The sequence below is a fragment of the Gossypium hirsutum genome, chromosome A03 (assembly GCF_007990345.1).
Source record: "Gossypium hirsutum isolate 1008001.06 chromosome A03, Gossypium_hirsutum_v2.1, whole genome shotgun sequence".
NCBI classification, from domain to species: Eukaryota; Viridiplantae; Streptophyta; class Magnoliopsida; order Malvales; family Malvaceae; genus Gossypium; species Gossypium hirsutum.
Window position 1 is genome coordinate 11118026 of NC_053426.1, and position 16137 is coordinate 11134162.

The 16137-nt window shown below is 31.6% G+C and overlaps 2 protein-coding genes and 1 pseudogene across 2 annotated transcripts; 2 read left to right on the plus strand and 1 right to left on the minus strand.

Moving 5' to 3' along the window:
* Positions 1-703: 703 nt before the first annotated feature.
* On the plus strand, positions 704-7469 carry LOC107949975 (outer mitochondrial transmembrane helix translocase-like; annotated as a pseudogene).
* A 1388-nt stretch (positions 7470-8857) lies between these two features.
* Positions 8858-10794, plus strand: LOC121224685 (AAA-ATPase At2g46620). The gene has a single exon (XM_041108492.1). It carries the CDS (start codon positions 9239-9241, stop codon positions 10658-10660), a length of 1422 nt encoding a protein of 473 aa, XP_040964426.1. The 5' UTR covers positions 8858-9238; the 3' UTR covers positions 10661-10794.
* Positions 10795-14618: 3824 nt separating this feature from the next.
* Positions 14619-15839, minus strand: LOC107950352 (uncharacterized). The gene is made up of 3 exons (XM_041108496.1): positions 15545-15839; positions 15193-15358; positions 14619-15104 (listed from the first exon to the last, which is right to left on the minus strand). Exons 1-3 carry the CDS (start codon positions 15621-15623, stop codon positions 14876-14878), a joined length of 474 nt encoding a protein of 157 aa, XP_040964430.1. The 5' UTR covers positions 15624-15839; the 3' UTR covers positions 14619-14875.
* Between the last annotated feature and the right edge of the window lie 298 nt (positions 15840-16137).

Sequence of the window (16137 nt, forward strand, 5' to 3'; positions counted from 1 at the left end):
CATGATAGATAAATTTGAGTACTGATGGATTGTATAGAGTATGGTTAGTGGAATTTGTAAATGGAAATCAATTTATCTGAATTTTGAACATTCAAGTCATTAAAGCTTTGCTAAGGCGTATTAGGGTATCTTTAATTTTGCTTGCATTCCACAGTTGCTAAATCGGATTCATAGTTGACCAAATATCAATAGTCAGCGGATCGTGGTTATATATAAATGTAAAATAATGCGTCTTCAGTAGGAAAAATTAAAAACCATATGACATCAACTACCCAGCGACACACAAAACAACTACTACAACTATTCTGGATACAAATAAAACATGATTTCCTTACCTACTTCAAAATTACCATAAAGGTTGCAATTAACAAATAATTCATTGAAGAATAGTTAACCAGCCAGTCACGGTTCCCTGCTTAGATATGCAGACACTGGAATGTTAGCTCATGAGCATGTGCTCTTAATGCCTTTGTTGCAGACTTTAGTGTATTTCATTTCCATGTCTGTAATTTGCTATAGGTTTCGTCGTTTTTATTATTTTTATCAATATCATAATGCATGCCTACCGATATATACTTTAGAATCCATGCATGGTGTATTCAGTAATCCAAAATATAGAATGATGAATGAGGTATAGCTTTGAAATAGAATCCTAATTGTTAACTTCTATGGTTTCTACATGACTATATATATCTCATTTTAACAGGATGTAATAGAATGTGATGTGATAAATCCTGATCTTATTGATGCTGAATTTGAGTCTATTGGAGGATTGGAAGCCATCAAGCAGGCTCTCTATGAACTAGTGATCCTTTCCTTACGAAGACCAGAGCTGTTTTCACATGGAAGGCTTCTTGGTCCTCAGAAAGGGGTTTTGTTATATGGACGCCCAGGGACGGGAAAGACCATGCTTGCTAAAGCCATTGCAAAGGAGTCTGAGCTATTTTTATCAATGTGAGGATATCAAATCTGATGAGCAAGTGGTTTGGTGATGCACAGAAACTGGGTAAGTGTCATTCTGATAATACCTGAATTCATATGGTTATACAGTATGGAATTGGATTGTAATCTTTTTTGGGTTTGTTCTATTGAGTCAAACTCTTGTAGAAATGTGAGAAGGTGCGTGACAAGGTAAAATGAAATATTTTAATAGAAGTTTAACTGATTCGACCATCCTAAGGCGGCACTGAGATAGTTTCATTTTTACATTTTGTTAGTTGAGGCCCCAAATATGGTTTTGTCATCTAAATATTACTTGTAACTCCAATATCCAATCACTGTCCAAAAAAGATGATGAAAATTTTCATTGCATAGGTAAGTAGTAGTTTGCTGGTCTTTTTCTATTCAATTAAATATCCTTTCATATGCCTTTCTAATGGATATATGGACCATAAATTTTAGTTTGTTTGTTATGTCTCAGTTTGTAATATTTATTTCCTTTTCTACTTTTGCAGTGGCTGCCGTATTTAGCCTGGCCTATAAACTCCAGCCTGCTATTATATTTATTGATGAGGTTGATAGTTTTTTGAGACAGCGCCGCAATACAGATCATGAAGCAATGGCAAACATAGCCCTTCAGAACTGGATGAAGCAATACTCAGCCTTTTGAGATTGGAATCCCTGATCACAGGAGATACTCTCGCGGATTATTTTTGTGATAGGTAAGTGTAGACAATTGCTTTAGAATTATTGTCTCCACCAAGATTGATTTTAAAACATAAATTGTAAAATTAACAAATGACAATTTAGAAATTAAATAAAAATTTGATTGAATTCAAATAAATATGTAGCAATTTAAAAACAGTAACACAAGTTAATGGCAATGAATTGAAGAGTCAGAATAATTATTTCCTCCTAACATGCAATTACTAGTAGTGATGTTGCGGCAATGCTGCAGCAATACGACAATTTATAGGCTTCTCTCGAAGTCACTATGTTTAATCCTATTACTAATTTAACATATGTTTATGCCAAATTAATGTCAAGAATATAATTGCAAGCACCATTCCTACGGGATTATACACGGTAACAATATATGTTTATATCATTACACATTTAAAATCAAAGAAATTAAACATGCACCATTCAAGTTTTACGTCCATTAATCACAACTTTTTAGAATTAGAAATTAACTCAATTTACCCACTAATGTAAACAGAAACATGAAATCCAATAATTGGATGATTACGAGTTGAGGAATAGAAAACAAAGACGAAATATTAAAATCTCATCGTGGGTCTAAAATTAGTAGCAAAATAAAAGATAAACAAAGGTTCTACAATATCCATACAAAATTAAAAGCGACGGCAGAACAACACCCAAAACAACGCCAAAAATAACCTACAAAATGTAATTAACCAACCAAAATATCTATATATGTATTAAGCAATCAACATATTTGTATAACAAGTTATAAATTATAAGGTAAATTATATACCTAGAAAAGAATCAAAGAATCATTGTCATCATCAATCTCATCATTCTTGCAATCAATTTCTAATGTGAAATAAGAATAAATAGTTTGATAATCAAATTGATAAAATGTTATAAATTTATAAAAATAAAACGAGAATAATAATTACCCATTGAAAAGGTGTGAACCATTTTTGGTTTATGTGAATTCCTCAAAGGTGTGATAATTTTCTTCCTCATGCTAAAAGTCGACTCAAAAGCTATAATCAATATTGGAATTGCCAAAAGATCACGAGTCAATAATGAAAGCTCACGATTTTGAATTGAACTTTTGTTTCAATAATCCAATACATCTATTTGGCTATTCAACTCAAACTCTGGTTCTTCCAAATAAATGTCCAACTGTGACTTTTCACTTTTAGTACTTAAGTCACTTAAGTATCATTTATAATCATCACTCTCATCAAAATCTCCTCCCAAATTAGCCCTATTAACATTGAGTTGATGTAAATTAGAATCAACAAGATCATTATCAGAAACATTGGAACTTCTGGCTAAAAATGAAGACGAGGATTTGGAGTTCTTAATATACTCAACAAACAAGAGTTTAAAATTGCTAAGAATGGTTTACACAAATTTTGAAGCATGAGTACCATATATTGTAGTAAAGCAATACTCCACATAATTTAGCTTGTAACGAGGATCTAAAATTTCAACACATGACAATATCCAAGAATACTTAATCCAATATTTATTAAATTTCTATTGCGTTTGCTTAACCATTGGAGTTAAAAAAGAATGAGGACCTTTAATTATATCAAGCAATACCTTATTAACCTTCCAAATGTTGGATCCGGTGCCCTAAGTGTAGTATTTTCATCTAAGTACACTTATAATTTTTCCAACTGATTGATTAATAAAATTATTCATAAATTACATTAATACTTTGTATATTTTCCTCACATGGTTTTTGCACGCTAAGGAAAATAGAAGCAAATGTTGCTCACTGGTTTTCTAATGTTTAACAAATACTAAACGGTATTACATGGTCTAATCGTAATACAGAAAGGCAACTTATATTACTAGACGAACCTAAACATGTCATTAGTATAATCAGAAATGAACAAACCAATTGAAAGACTAATATGTCGTCTATCAAGTCTAATGGGGGAGATGCTTTGTCTTGAGCATCGGAGCGGATGATTTCCAGAAGATAGAGACATAAATGTGACTGACTGGATTAACAATACATCAGACTGGACCCAAGAAAAATAGATCTTGAATTTGATTATGAATTTATTCACTTGTGACGTTTATAGTGTGGCATACCTAAATCCTGAGTGGATGAAAGATTGCGTATGCATAACTCGTACACTTTGATGTAAGTAAAAGCCTAAGTTTGAATAGATAAGGAACTGAAAGTTGGTGTGTTGATTGTACGACTTATGCAGTATGTGGCTTCATTCACAATAGTAGAATCCATAACCCGAGATATAAGTAAATGATATACTCTCATTGGCATTACATGGTTGACAAAAAGTAAAAGTGGCCATGAGTCGTTCGTCTTTATGATGAATGACTTGATTACTATTTGACAGTAACTGACTTTTCATGAATGAAGATGTAATGGTTACCATGAGATAATATAGGATCATGTTGGGAGAATGGATATTATCCCAAAAAGATTAAGGATATCCTATGAGGGTAACATACTTATGACAAGGTCATTGGATGAACACTAATCAAGTTGCTTTCATAATAGTATGTCGTCGGGGAAAAGCTTATATTAACAGGCGAAAAGCTTAAACTTAATTATAAATCATTTGAGCCTCAATTGCATATGTCCAAGTGGTCCTTCCGCTAGTTCGTTAAAACCAGAAATGAACTGTGTGTTTGAATCAAAATGAACAAAATGAATAGAAATGGAGAAATGAAAAACATTCAAAAATGCTTTTTAGTTTTCTCCAGAATGGAGAAATGAAATAATTTAGAAATGAATGTGGTTTTCTCAAAATAGAAATGGAAATGAGAAACGATTCATTTGCAAATTAACATGGATTTCTAAATAATGATTAGAAGAATTAGTTTATGTTTTTGAGCTATTTTAAAGCCCGAAATTGAAAATAAATCATTTTTTTACCTATTTAATATAAAAACTAAAAAAGATCTAAAATAGGTTTCCCCCAAATTATTTACGGCAATAGTATGCCCATGCTGGAGGAGGGTGGTGGATAGGTGGCACCACCACACTTTTTCTGACAGTGTAAGGTTTCTGTTATTAAAAAATAATAACATTTTTTAAGGGAAGGAAGGTAGCTGGTAGGCAATACTAAAAATAAAAATACAACCCGTATAACCCATTGTTAACCCATATAACCCGTACACACCACACAACCCAAGAAAGTTGGTCAAGCCTACTTGACAGGCGACATCGTTCTGTTGCGATGGGATGGGACGTGCCCCCTGCTCTGCTGCATCTGTGAAATGGGACGAGACCTATAAGGGTTATGGGTCTCGTGAAAATGAGTTTTGGGGGACCTTATAATGGTCCCCCAATGTGAGAAAAAATAGAATAAAGAAGAAGAAGAAGAAGAGAACGAACGAGAAAAAAGAGAAGGAGAGAAGAGTAGCAAAATAGAGAAGAGAATTGGAAGGGAAAAAAAAGAATAGTAGAGAAGATAAAAGAAGAGAAGGAAAGGAAAAACAAAGGAGAAAATGAAAAACAATTAGGTTCTTAGTTTAGGGTTAATTTGGGGTTTTAAAAAAAAGGATTGGTTGAATATGTTTAGGATTTGAAAAAAAATGGAATTAAGGGATTTTTGTAGAGGGTTTAAAAAAATTAAGAGAGATATTTTTTTAGTATTTATACATTATTTGTTTAGTTTAGGGTTTTTTATAGGTTATAAATGTTATTTTTCTATTATTTTTTTATTTATTTTAGAAATGTTATACTTCATATTTTGATTTTTTTTTTGTAAGGTATTATTTCGATAAGAAAAAAGGTTGTTTGATTTATTTTAGAAATTGTGCAGGTATGTTTATGTTTGATTTTTTAATTCTTTTTTTTATGTTTTTTATTTGATTCAAATAACAACATTAGTCCCATTAGGTTTATTATATTGAGATAATTTATGTTATCTTAACATTTTTTTTATGTAGGTAAAAGACGAGACTATTGAGTTAGAATTGATGAGATGTTTCTATTATATTTTTTGATAGGCATTATTTTTTTTGGGGGGGTTATTATTAGATGCACATAACAGCATATAGTCCAATTAGTTTTATTTTTTTTATATAGTTTCTATTATTTTAATATAAATTTTTTTATTTTTTTATGTAGGTAAAATATAGGACCTTTTGAGTTAGAATTTATGAGATATTTTTATTTTGTTAATTATTAAACCAGTATAAATAAATTTATTATATCCTGTAATAATATAGCAAAAAATGTGATGTGGACGAAACTATTTAGTATTTTTGTAATGAAATTGTTGTACTGTATTTATTGTAATATTTATTGTATTAAATTTAGGTATTTTGATAATTTAGGTTTTCCTCTAGTTGTTTCTTCTCTCTTTCTTCCTTCATCGGATCTTCTTCTTCTCCAACGTGTTCCTTCTGAAAATTGATGTTCTGTTCTTTTTGCACCCAGCAACCCCCCAATCTATGTTTTGAAAATGTGGTATTTATATCCCTCATATATTGTAAGCTAGGTTAACTCCCTTTCCTATTCTATTTTTGTCCTTTTGGGAGTTTTTGGGCTTTTACATTTTCTTATAATCTATTCTTTCTAATTCTTGATCATTATCAATACTTGATTAAGAGATAAGTTAAGCTCAAAAGCTAATGTGGCCTTCTTTAAGTATGAGTTTCCCAATCTATTTCCATTAGGCTCGATATTGCGACATTATTGCAACATTGAGATTTCAAATGTCGAAGTTCGGCATATTCTTATTTCCAACTTTCTAATGTTGTATGAACAAGAATAAAATTTCACATTTTTAATGTTTAATTTGATAAATATATATTATTAAAATAAAAACTTTACAAGTTAACTGCTTAAAATAAGAACTTTGACTTCATAGCAGAAGGGTACACAGGTTCAGACCTTCTTGAACCCTGCAAGAAAGCAGGAGACTTAGTAGTTGAGGAGAAGAAAGGAAAACCATCTGGAGTAAGTACAGTTTTAATAGTTTTTTGAATAATCTTACTCAGGAATATTAAACCTTAATAATCTGGAGTAAGGCTTATCACATACTGATTTGGAGAAAGCCCCTACTTCAAGGAAGACTGGGGTTGCTTCAAATGAATATAGTCGGTTAAGTTCACGGTGATCTGGACAGTCAAGGCAGAGGGATTCAGATGAGTATCAGGTCCAAGCTGCAAGTAATGAACTCTCCAAGCTTGTAGTTTCTTTTAGCCTTCAATCAGATTCCCAGGATGCCTGAAATTCTCATCTATATACTCAAATTCTGCTACACCAACACAATCTTGTGTTCTGTAATACCCTGCCCACAAAATTAGAATTTTTTTTCTTGGCATGTCTACTTGTTAACATTTGAAGTGACAGTGAGGGGAAAAAACATTTGAGGTGACAGCTTATATAAAGCATGTGATGGCAGATTTGGAAAGGATTTATCACAAGATTTATAGTAAAAGTTACGACCACCTCAAATGTGGTCCACCATATAGCATCCCAAATATCAAAAGTATCTTTCCATTTACCTTTTTGGTGCCTGGCCCCCATTCCTCACCCTATAATTTCAGATGCTGCGATTACAATGAAGCTTTTGCCAAAGTTAGCAGAGAAATCTTGTAAGTGTAACTTGTAGTATGTTAAATTCTAGTTGATATTTGGGATGTTATAGGGTGGACCACATTTAACATGGGTTTGGTTTTTTTGCATTCTACTTTTTGTTGCTTGATCTGAAAGAAGAAGATGGGTGTAATCATTCTGGGGTTAGGTAGTGGGGATTCAAGCTCCCATGTTTTAATGTGAAAGCAATAATGTAAGTTTGAATGCATGTTTAACTCATCATTATTAGGTTCTTTTCAGATTCTTACTTTGTTGATATGATGTTTGCGGGTTGCAATGCATGTTTCACTCATCTCTGTTAGGTTCCAACAGCCAGGAATGATTGCCATGTAAGCTTTATATAAATGCAGGTTTGTGAAGCACAATAATTTGTTGTTTCTTTGAACCACCATAAATACCTAAGTAATTGGTAAATCATTTGGCATTGATTAAGATGAGTTTTGGGGCAAATGCAATTTGGTATCTAGGGGATAGCTCCTTTGAGAAATATTCAATATAAATATTACTGAAATTTGTTTATTATTATTATTATTCACCTGTTTGTATTGGATATGGATAACTTAAATAAACAAAGAATGAACATTTGACAATTTTGGGCTTTTTACTATAAGTGATAAAAGAAAAGAAAGGTGGTTACTTGTTCAAAACTACTGAGAGGAAAAGCCAATTGACTTTCTGGCTTGGCTTTGAACCCGCACATTCCCCGTACTTCCCGCCTCTCTTTTTTAATTCCCTCTTTGAAAACTTCAAAATCTTTATTTTATTATTATTATTTTATTTCTTAAGGTATATATTAAAACGAGTCCAGTAATTAATTTTGTGTATCCTGCAGGTTTATTAAGAGGTAGATGCTGATCACGAGTTTTAAAGCTGCTCCATATTTAGAACAGATCAAACCTTGACCACTGATTAAGGTAAAAGAGACCATTACCATCTCACCTAACTTCAGTGATTCTTTTATTATTTATTTGAACATATTATAAAGATATCTATCATTTTATCAATTCCATTTATTAAATTTAAAAACTTTCCATGCCAAAATGTTGCCATTAAGCAACAGGCAGAAAAAAAATTCTTAAATGTTTAAATTGAGGAAAAATTTATTAAAAATAAGAAGGATTATTAAATGTTTAAATCGTGGTTAATTAAATTTTTTTAGGGATTACTTGGATAAATTTTTATTTTTTGAAATGGTCAAATAAATGTTATTTTTTTTTTGGATGCTCCCAAATAAAGGTAAACTCTTTTCAAATAATTGATTAAACCTTTTTTAATGTGTTTAAATAAGAGTTTTTTTAAAAGGCATAATGATAATTATTTAAAAAGTGTATAAAAATTTAAAAAAAATTAATAGATCTTCTAAAAAATTTTAAAATATTAATTAATTACTAATGGAGCGGTCTAGGCATATGTGATGTTAGTAAAGTAAAAAAAAGGTTAAATTTTTTTTTTAAATGAATATCTTAAGTTTCAAATTATATTGTTTTAAATGAAAATAGGGAGAAAAAACCCGTAATGCGTTTGAAAGTAATACAATGTGGTTGAAATATGTTATTAAGAGGTGTGGTTTGATTTTTATTTAATTAGTTTGGAAATTTAGAGGCTTGCATGAATAACTTGTAAACTAGTTGACCCAAAATGGAAACAGTCCATTTAAGAAGTCGGATATTCTGTCTCCTTAAACAACAAAACAAACAATGCAGAAATTAGGGGAATTAGTGAATATAAAATAAAATTGCAACCAAACTTCACGGAAAAATCAAAGCCCATTTCTAGTAGTCAATAACATTGAAATTGAATGCCAAATTTCATTTATATTATTCCCCCTTATAGAGTCATCAGTCCAAAACTCTGTGCTCCTCGTGTCTTTGACCCCTAACATTCAAGTTTCTCTTTGCCGGCTCAAGCCGACTTACCAAGCAGCCCCCAATAAATGACATCTCCATTTCTCCCCTTTTAAATCATCTCCATGTTAGCTTCTTCTCCTTCCAATACCATCTTTCATCCCAGATGGTAAACATGATGATCCTCATACCCTTTCTACTTGTGGGTTTGTTTCTGATTCTCCGGTTTTTGTTCAAAACATCCTTGTTACTCATCCTCCTCAAAAAATTCCAGTGTTTGGAAGATTGGCTTCATGTTCACCAATTGTATAGAGTCCCGCAGTTCAACCATCTTTTCCAGGAAAACGAGCTATATGTCAAGGTTTCAACCTATCTCATTTCTCTCCCTTCCTTAGAAGACTCTGATTTCACCAATCTTTTCACTGGTTCCAAGTCCAACGATATCCTTCTTCACCTCGACACCGACCAGACCATTCGGGACGTGTTCCTCGGCGCCATAGTCTCCTGGACCCTCGAGAAATCTGAAAATGGTGGAGCAAAGGTGTTGGTATTGAGGCTCAGGAAGAATGATAAGCGTAGAATTCTACGTCCTTATCTGCAGCACATATTGTCTGTTGCTAGTGATATTTGTCAAAGGAAGAAAGAGATTAAGTTGCGGATGAACGTTGACATCCCATCATCAGGTAAGAATGGGCGGTGGAGATCGGTTCCGTTTAACCATCCGGCGTCGTTTGATACTCTTGTAATGGACGTTGATTTGAAGAACAAGGTCAAAGCTGATCTCGAAATGTTCCTCAAGTCCAAGCAGTTTTATCAGAGGCTAGGCCGTGTTTGGAAACGGAGTTATCTTCTATATGGCCCATCCGGAACCGGAAAATCCAGCTTTGTAGCGGCCATGGCTAGATTCCTCAACTTCGATGTGTACGACATCGATTTGTCAAAAGTTTCAGACGATTCTGATTTGAAGATGCTGTTACTACAAAGTACGAGTAAGTCCATGATCGTGGTTGAAGATCTTGATCGTTTCTTAATGGAGAAATCCAAGAATGTGAGCTTGAGAGGGATATTGAACTTCATGGATGGAATCATATCTTGCTGTGGGGAAGAAAGGGTGATGGTATTTACAATGAACAGCAAAGATGAGGTTGATGAAGCGTTGTTGAGGCCTGGGAGGATTGATGTTCATATACAGTTTCCATTATGTGATTTCCCTTGTTTCAAGCATTTGGCAAACAATTACTTGGGTGTGAAGGAACACAAACTATTCCCTCAGCTTGAAGAGATATTCCAGGGAGGGGCTAGTTTAAGCCCTGCTGAGATTGGGGAGATCATGATTTCTAACAGGAGCTCGCCAACTCGAGCGTTGAAATCAGTGATTAGCGCAATGCAAACAAATGCGGGTGCTAAAAGCAGAAGAGTGAGCGGCGACGGGGCAGAGGATATCGGGGGTGGTGAACAAGGGGGATTGTTTAGCAGGGAACATTCAGTTAGAGATTTTCGAAAACTATATGGATTGTTAAAGATGGGAAGTAGAAGAAAAGATGAGCCCTTGGATCTTGGTTCAGCTGATAAAGATGGCTCAAATTAAGAGCTTGTATTGTAACCAAATGACAAAATTTCTTGAATCAATCAAACATTTTTTTTTTATTTTTTCATTTTGGTTTTTGTAAAATACCCTTTCCAGGGATAACTAAATTAAGCTTCTTTTTCTTTTTTGTTTTCTTTTTTCCTTGGTAAGCGCACTTCTCTGTTTCTTTCTTTCCCTCCTTTGCTGAATTCATTTATTAGGCAGAGCACAGCTCATCTTTCTCCGTTTCAACCATTTTGTATGCATTTTTCTAGAAGCCAAAGAATTTCATCAGTTTGAATAGGTTGAATTACACTTTTTTTTTTTTTAGTTATGAAAATCATTCAACTATTCGATTGTAAGTCTTTAAGTAACGATTCGACAATTGATATAGTAGATCAATACTCATAAATGAATAAAAAAATATACTTTAGATTCAAATCAATTTTCATATAATGTCGAAGATTAGAGAAAAAATAAATTTTAATTTACAAATTTATGATGTCTAAAAATATTTTATGAAAACAGATTTCCGTAGGTAGATATTTATTTATTATAATAATTGTACAAGTCGAATTTTGTTATTGATTAATGTGATTGAGGAGTTGAAGGTGCTGGAATATGGATTATTGTTAAGTAGTTAAGGTCGGAATGGGCAAAGTGAAGAAAATATTGGCGGTGGGAAGGTATTTATCATATTATTTGACTTCATTATAGTTATAGATTTGAAGGTTGTGCAATGGAGTTAAAAAGTTTGAACAAGTTTCTATTCTCTGTCACCTCTAGATTTCCATTGAACCCCACTTCAAGGGAAGAAAATTGAAGACTTGGTCAAATAGGTTGTTGTTGAATGTGTGAGCCACAGTTAATCTCATTCTGATTTGGTGGACGAATTTAATGATTAGGGTTCAACATTTAAGAGGTCCCTAAAAAATTAAAATGTATTCCTTATGTATTATTACGATTTTTATTTTTTATTTTTTTATATAATACCTAAAATTATTTTTAATTTTTAAATAAAATAATAATGTGTTTCAATGTATTTAAATCCACCCTTCTTATATTGATAACAATATTAATATTCACTTAATTAAAATTTAATCAGCAAATTGTATTAATTTTTAATTCCTACCATTAATAATTAAAATAAAAAAAAAAAAACAGACTCGAGTAGCGAGAAAAAAAAAAAGAGAGGCTAATTTTGAGTTGGGGCAGAGAACTCGGGACGGGTGATTTTTACTTGTTTTGTATGGGCTAATCCTGGACTGCACAATGGTATTGGTAAAAAAATGGATAACTTCTCTGGGTGGTCCCCAGCTTTCGGGTAAGTTCTATTTTGGTCACTCAATTTAAAAAAAAATTCAATTTCATCACTAATATTTTTATGACTTTAAATTTTAGTCTACACTGTTAAATACTGGATGGGAAGCTGGTGTGAGTTTTTTTATTAGCCTCATAATAAATTTAATCCTCTAATATTTATAAATTTTATCAATTTAATTCTAAATCTAAAAATTTAACAAATTTAACCCTCAATGTTTACAAAATTTATCATATTGTTCTAAATTTAAAAAAATAATAATGAATTTGACCTCAAATATTTACAAAATTAATCAATCTAATCGTAATTCTAAAAATTAAAAAGAGGAAAAATATTTAAAAATATCTTTTTTGGATAAAAATGAATTAGAAAATCTAAAAAGCATTTTTAAACTTTATAATTAGAATTAAATTCACTTTTAAATAATTTTTATCAGAAAATGAATTTATATTAAGAAACTTTATACAATTTGGAAAAGAAAGTAATAAAGGAAAGAAAAGGGACTCGGAATTGGGTTGTGATATAACAAAACGCCAAAATTAAACAAATTTCAAAGCAGGGGAGATGGGTGTAGGATATATAATGAGAACATAAACCCTAGAAGAAGAGCACATATCAATATCATAGATTTTCAAAAGAAAAGGGACAAAATTAAAGGGATTTCAAAGCAGAGGAATGAAGATGGGATATAAGATGAGAACATAAACCTTAGAAGAAGAGAAATTTCAAAGCATTTTTAAAAATATTTTGGATTTTTTAAAATCATATTTATCATTTTTTATCCAAAAACATTTTTTCCCTTTTTTTTTTAACTTTTAGAATTATAATTAAATTGATAAATTTTATAAATGTTCAAGACTAAAATTATTGAATGTTTTGGAATTAAAATTAAATAACAAATTTTGTAAATATTGGAGGTTAAATTTATTGAATTTTTAAATTTAAAATTAAATTGATAAAATGTATAAACATTAAAAGATTAAAGTTGTTATTAACCCAATAAAATACCCTTGTCCACTTTCCATTAAATATTTAACTATGGCCACTAAAAGTTGAACATTGATAATAAAATTAAAAATTTTAAAAATTGAATGATTAAAATAGAACCAATTCAAAAGTTGGGTGATGATCCTAATAGCTTACCTCAAAATTTTAAGTAACACTTGAGAGTTAAAATTTAGATTTAGATTTGGGTTGCAAAATTTTAAATTTGAAAATCATCATTTACAAATTTATGATTTTTAAATATTAAAAATTAAATTATTTAAAATTCAAAATTTTGAATAATTAGAATTATTTTTAAGTTTAAAAAACATATTTTTTAGAAATATTATAATACATATAAAATTATTTGAGTTAAATCACTTAAAAATATTTCTATAGAAATTTCATTAAAGAATTAAAAAAATAAACTAATTATAATTAAAAAACAATATTACAACTTTTGTAACAAATATTAAATCATATTCTAATATAAAATGAAAGGAGTTATAAAAACCGGATAACCCTTATGTCTTCTTATTACAAGACATTAATTTATTATTAGTTATTTTTTTTTTACAAAGCCACCAAATAATAATCGTTCTTTAATAATTAATACTAATTCCAGGTGGTTTGGTTACATTGAGATAGTGGTTAGATAAGTTCCGCGATGACAGCGGAGGGCAGTAGGGACAAATGCAGTGGAGAGATGGTGTTGGATGAAGCAAATGAGAATTGTTTGGTAGGTGGTACGTATTGCCCCAGTATTAATTAGTATCACATTTTAATTAAGATTTCAGTATGTTTCGACCATTCTAATGTAGATTTTATGGTATATAGGTAAGTGAGTGTTGAAGGTATTTCATTTGGCTTAACCAAAAAAATTATAGACATTCATAATCTGGATTTTCAGGTAAAGAGAATTTTCGGTTTTAGCAATTCAACTTGCTCTTATTTCATATTAAATGTTAAAACAAAAAAAAAAAACTTACCGGTTATGCCTCCATAATTCTATCCCTTTATTTGGAAAAACAAGATTATTATAAATGTATTTGCACTGCTTTTTTGCATTAGGCTAAGCCACTTTGTCATCCCTATTGTGTTCTGGAATAAGGCCTCCACACCTTGCCTGCCCTTAAATCTCTCACAGATGCAAACATTTTGAAAAACCAATACACTCGCTTGCTAACACCAATTTCTTACCTATATTTTCTGTTATCATCAAATCAAGAGACAATACCTTAAAAAGGTTTTCGACAATATCATAGTACTACCATAAGTACCCATTTAAGAAAATGTGTCAAATTTAGAGATCTAATGTGTATCCAAATCAAAGAAAAAAAATGATTAGACTGCTCAAAAAGAAAGAAAAAAAAAAGAAATTGTGAAAATTTCCCTAATTTTTTTATATCTGAAATAATGATATAATTTGCCACATTGTTACTTAGTTAATAGCAGCTAACAACTCAGCGATTATATTAAGTTTCCACAATGTTAGTAATTATATCATAATTTACTTTGGTGACTAAGACATAGCTTGAAACAATCCATAAGTGATTAAATTTGCAATTTAACCTAAAATTTTATGGTTATTGCACTGTGGTTTTCATGATTCGTATGAGCATTCAACATTGTACTGTTCATTTTTCCAGTAATGATCTCATCAATAATATTTAATTTACACCAGAAATCCCATCTGCACATTGAGTTTGAATACAGTAACAGCAAATAAGTTGAATATGTATGGATCCTATGTAAACCTGGCGTCATAGGTTGGTTCAGGTTTAGGATTGAAGTGCTCTAGTTTAAACTAATTTAAGATAGCTAAATTTGAGTTTAAACATCAATAGATTAACTAAAAGAAAAGAGTAATAATAACATTACGTACATAGAGGAGAAAAACTAGTACAAGTGTGGATGAGGTTGGGAGAGAGTCAGAGCAGCCTACCACGTTTGGCATCAGCAGAAGCAGCTTCAAGGTCGCCCAAGAAGAAGAGTATTTTATCCAGAATCCCTCGACAGGGTTCCTCCACATGATTCGATGTTGTGCTGGACTCACACTCTTTCACCCCTTTCCTTTTAATCCTTGAACCCAGGTAGCGTTGGATTTTACCTTGATGTACAAGAAAGTAATCTCCCCCTTCTTTGATTATCTTCAGCCCCCTACCCCCAACACACATACATATCATCATTTATTTTTAATTGCGAATGCCCATAAATGGATTAGATTAAAGGTTATACTATAACTTACAATCCAACCCGATCACATCGGTCTTGTGTCTCGTAAACATGTTTCCAAGATGTGGATTCTAAGGGTTCAGGGGCAAAAAATGCAGCTTCATCCACTCCCCATCTTTCTCTGAATAGGTTACACCATAGCTTGTTATCCGAACCCAACAATTTCCATTTCCTGCAAACTTTACAACCCCAATTCCCAATGCTTTAATTTGAATTTCATAACCCAGAAAAATAGAAAACCACAAATTTAGGCGCTTGATACACAATTCAGGAAATCAAGCAAACCTCTCATCTTGAATTTGAGATAAAATCAATCTAAACCCCAAAAAGAAAAATAAAATCGTGGGTTGATTTAGTAGGCTAACCTTGTAGGGCAGAAGCAAGGTTCTGATGATCCAAGAAACAGAAAATCTTAAGACAAATATCAGAAGGCAATCTCTCCATTTTTTTTCTTCTTTGGTTTTGTCAAATACAACTCTAATTTTGAAGGATCCAAAGACAGGCAATCCTCTTTGGTAGATTGAAGGGACAAGAGAAGAGAAAGAGAGAGAGAAAAGGAGCCTTTTTTATTATGTGGAAATTATGAAGCTACTATTCTCAACTCTCTGGACCTTAAAAAGTAAAAGGTACTCGCTCCAAAGGACAGGCCACGTAAGGGACAACGTACAGTGTAAGATAGCGAGTGTGATATATTAGGGTGGGTGAGGAGAGTGTTAAAAGTGGATATTGAGTTGGACAAGTTGCAATTAGAAGTAAGCCGAATGTTGTTGTTTTACCGCGAAAAGTGAAACCGAGTAATTGTTTTATCCTAGGTGTCAAACGTGAATTTATTTTCGCCACCACTTGGGTAAAAGTACTGGGAATCATCTATAGGGGTGGGATGTATTTCCATCTCCTTATTTAAAAAAATAATAATAAATTTTATATATTTTAAAATATGTAAATTAATTTTTTATTA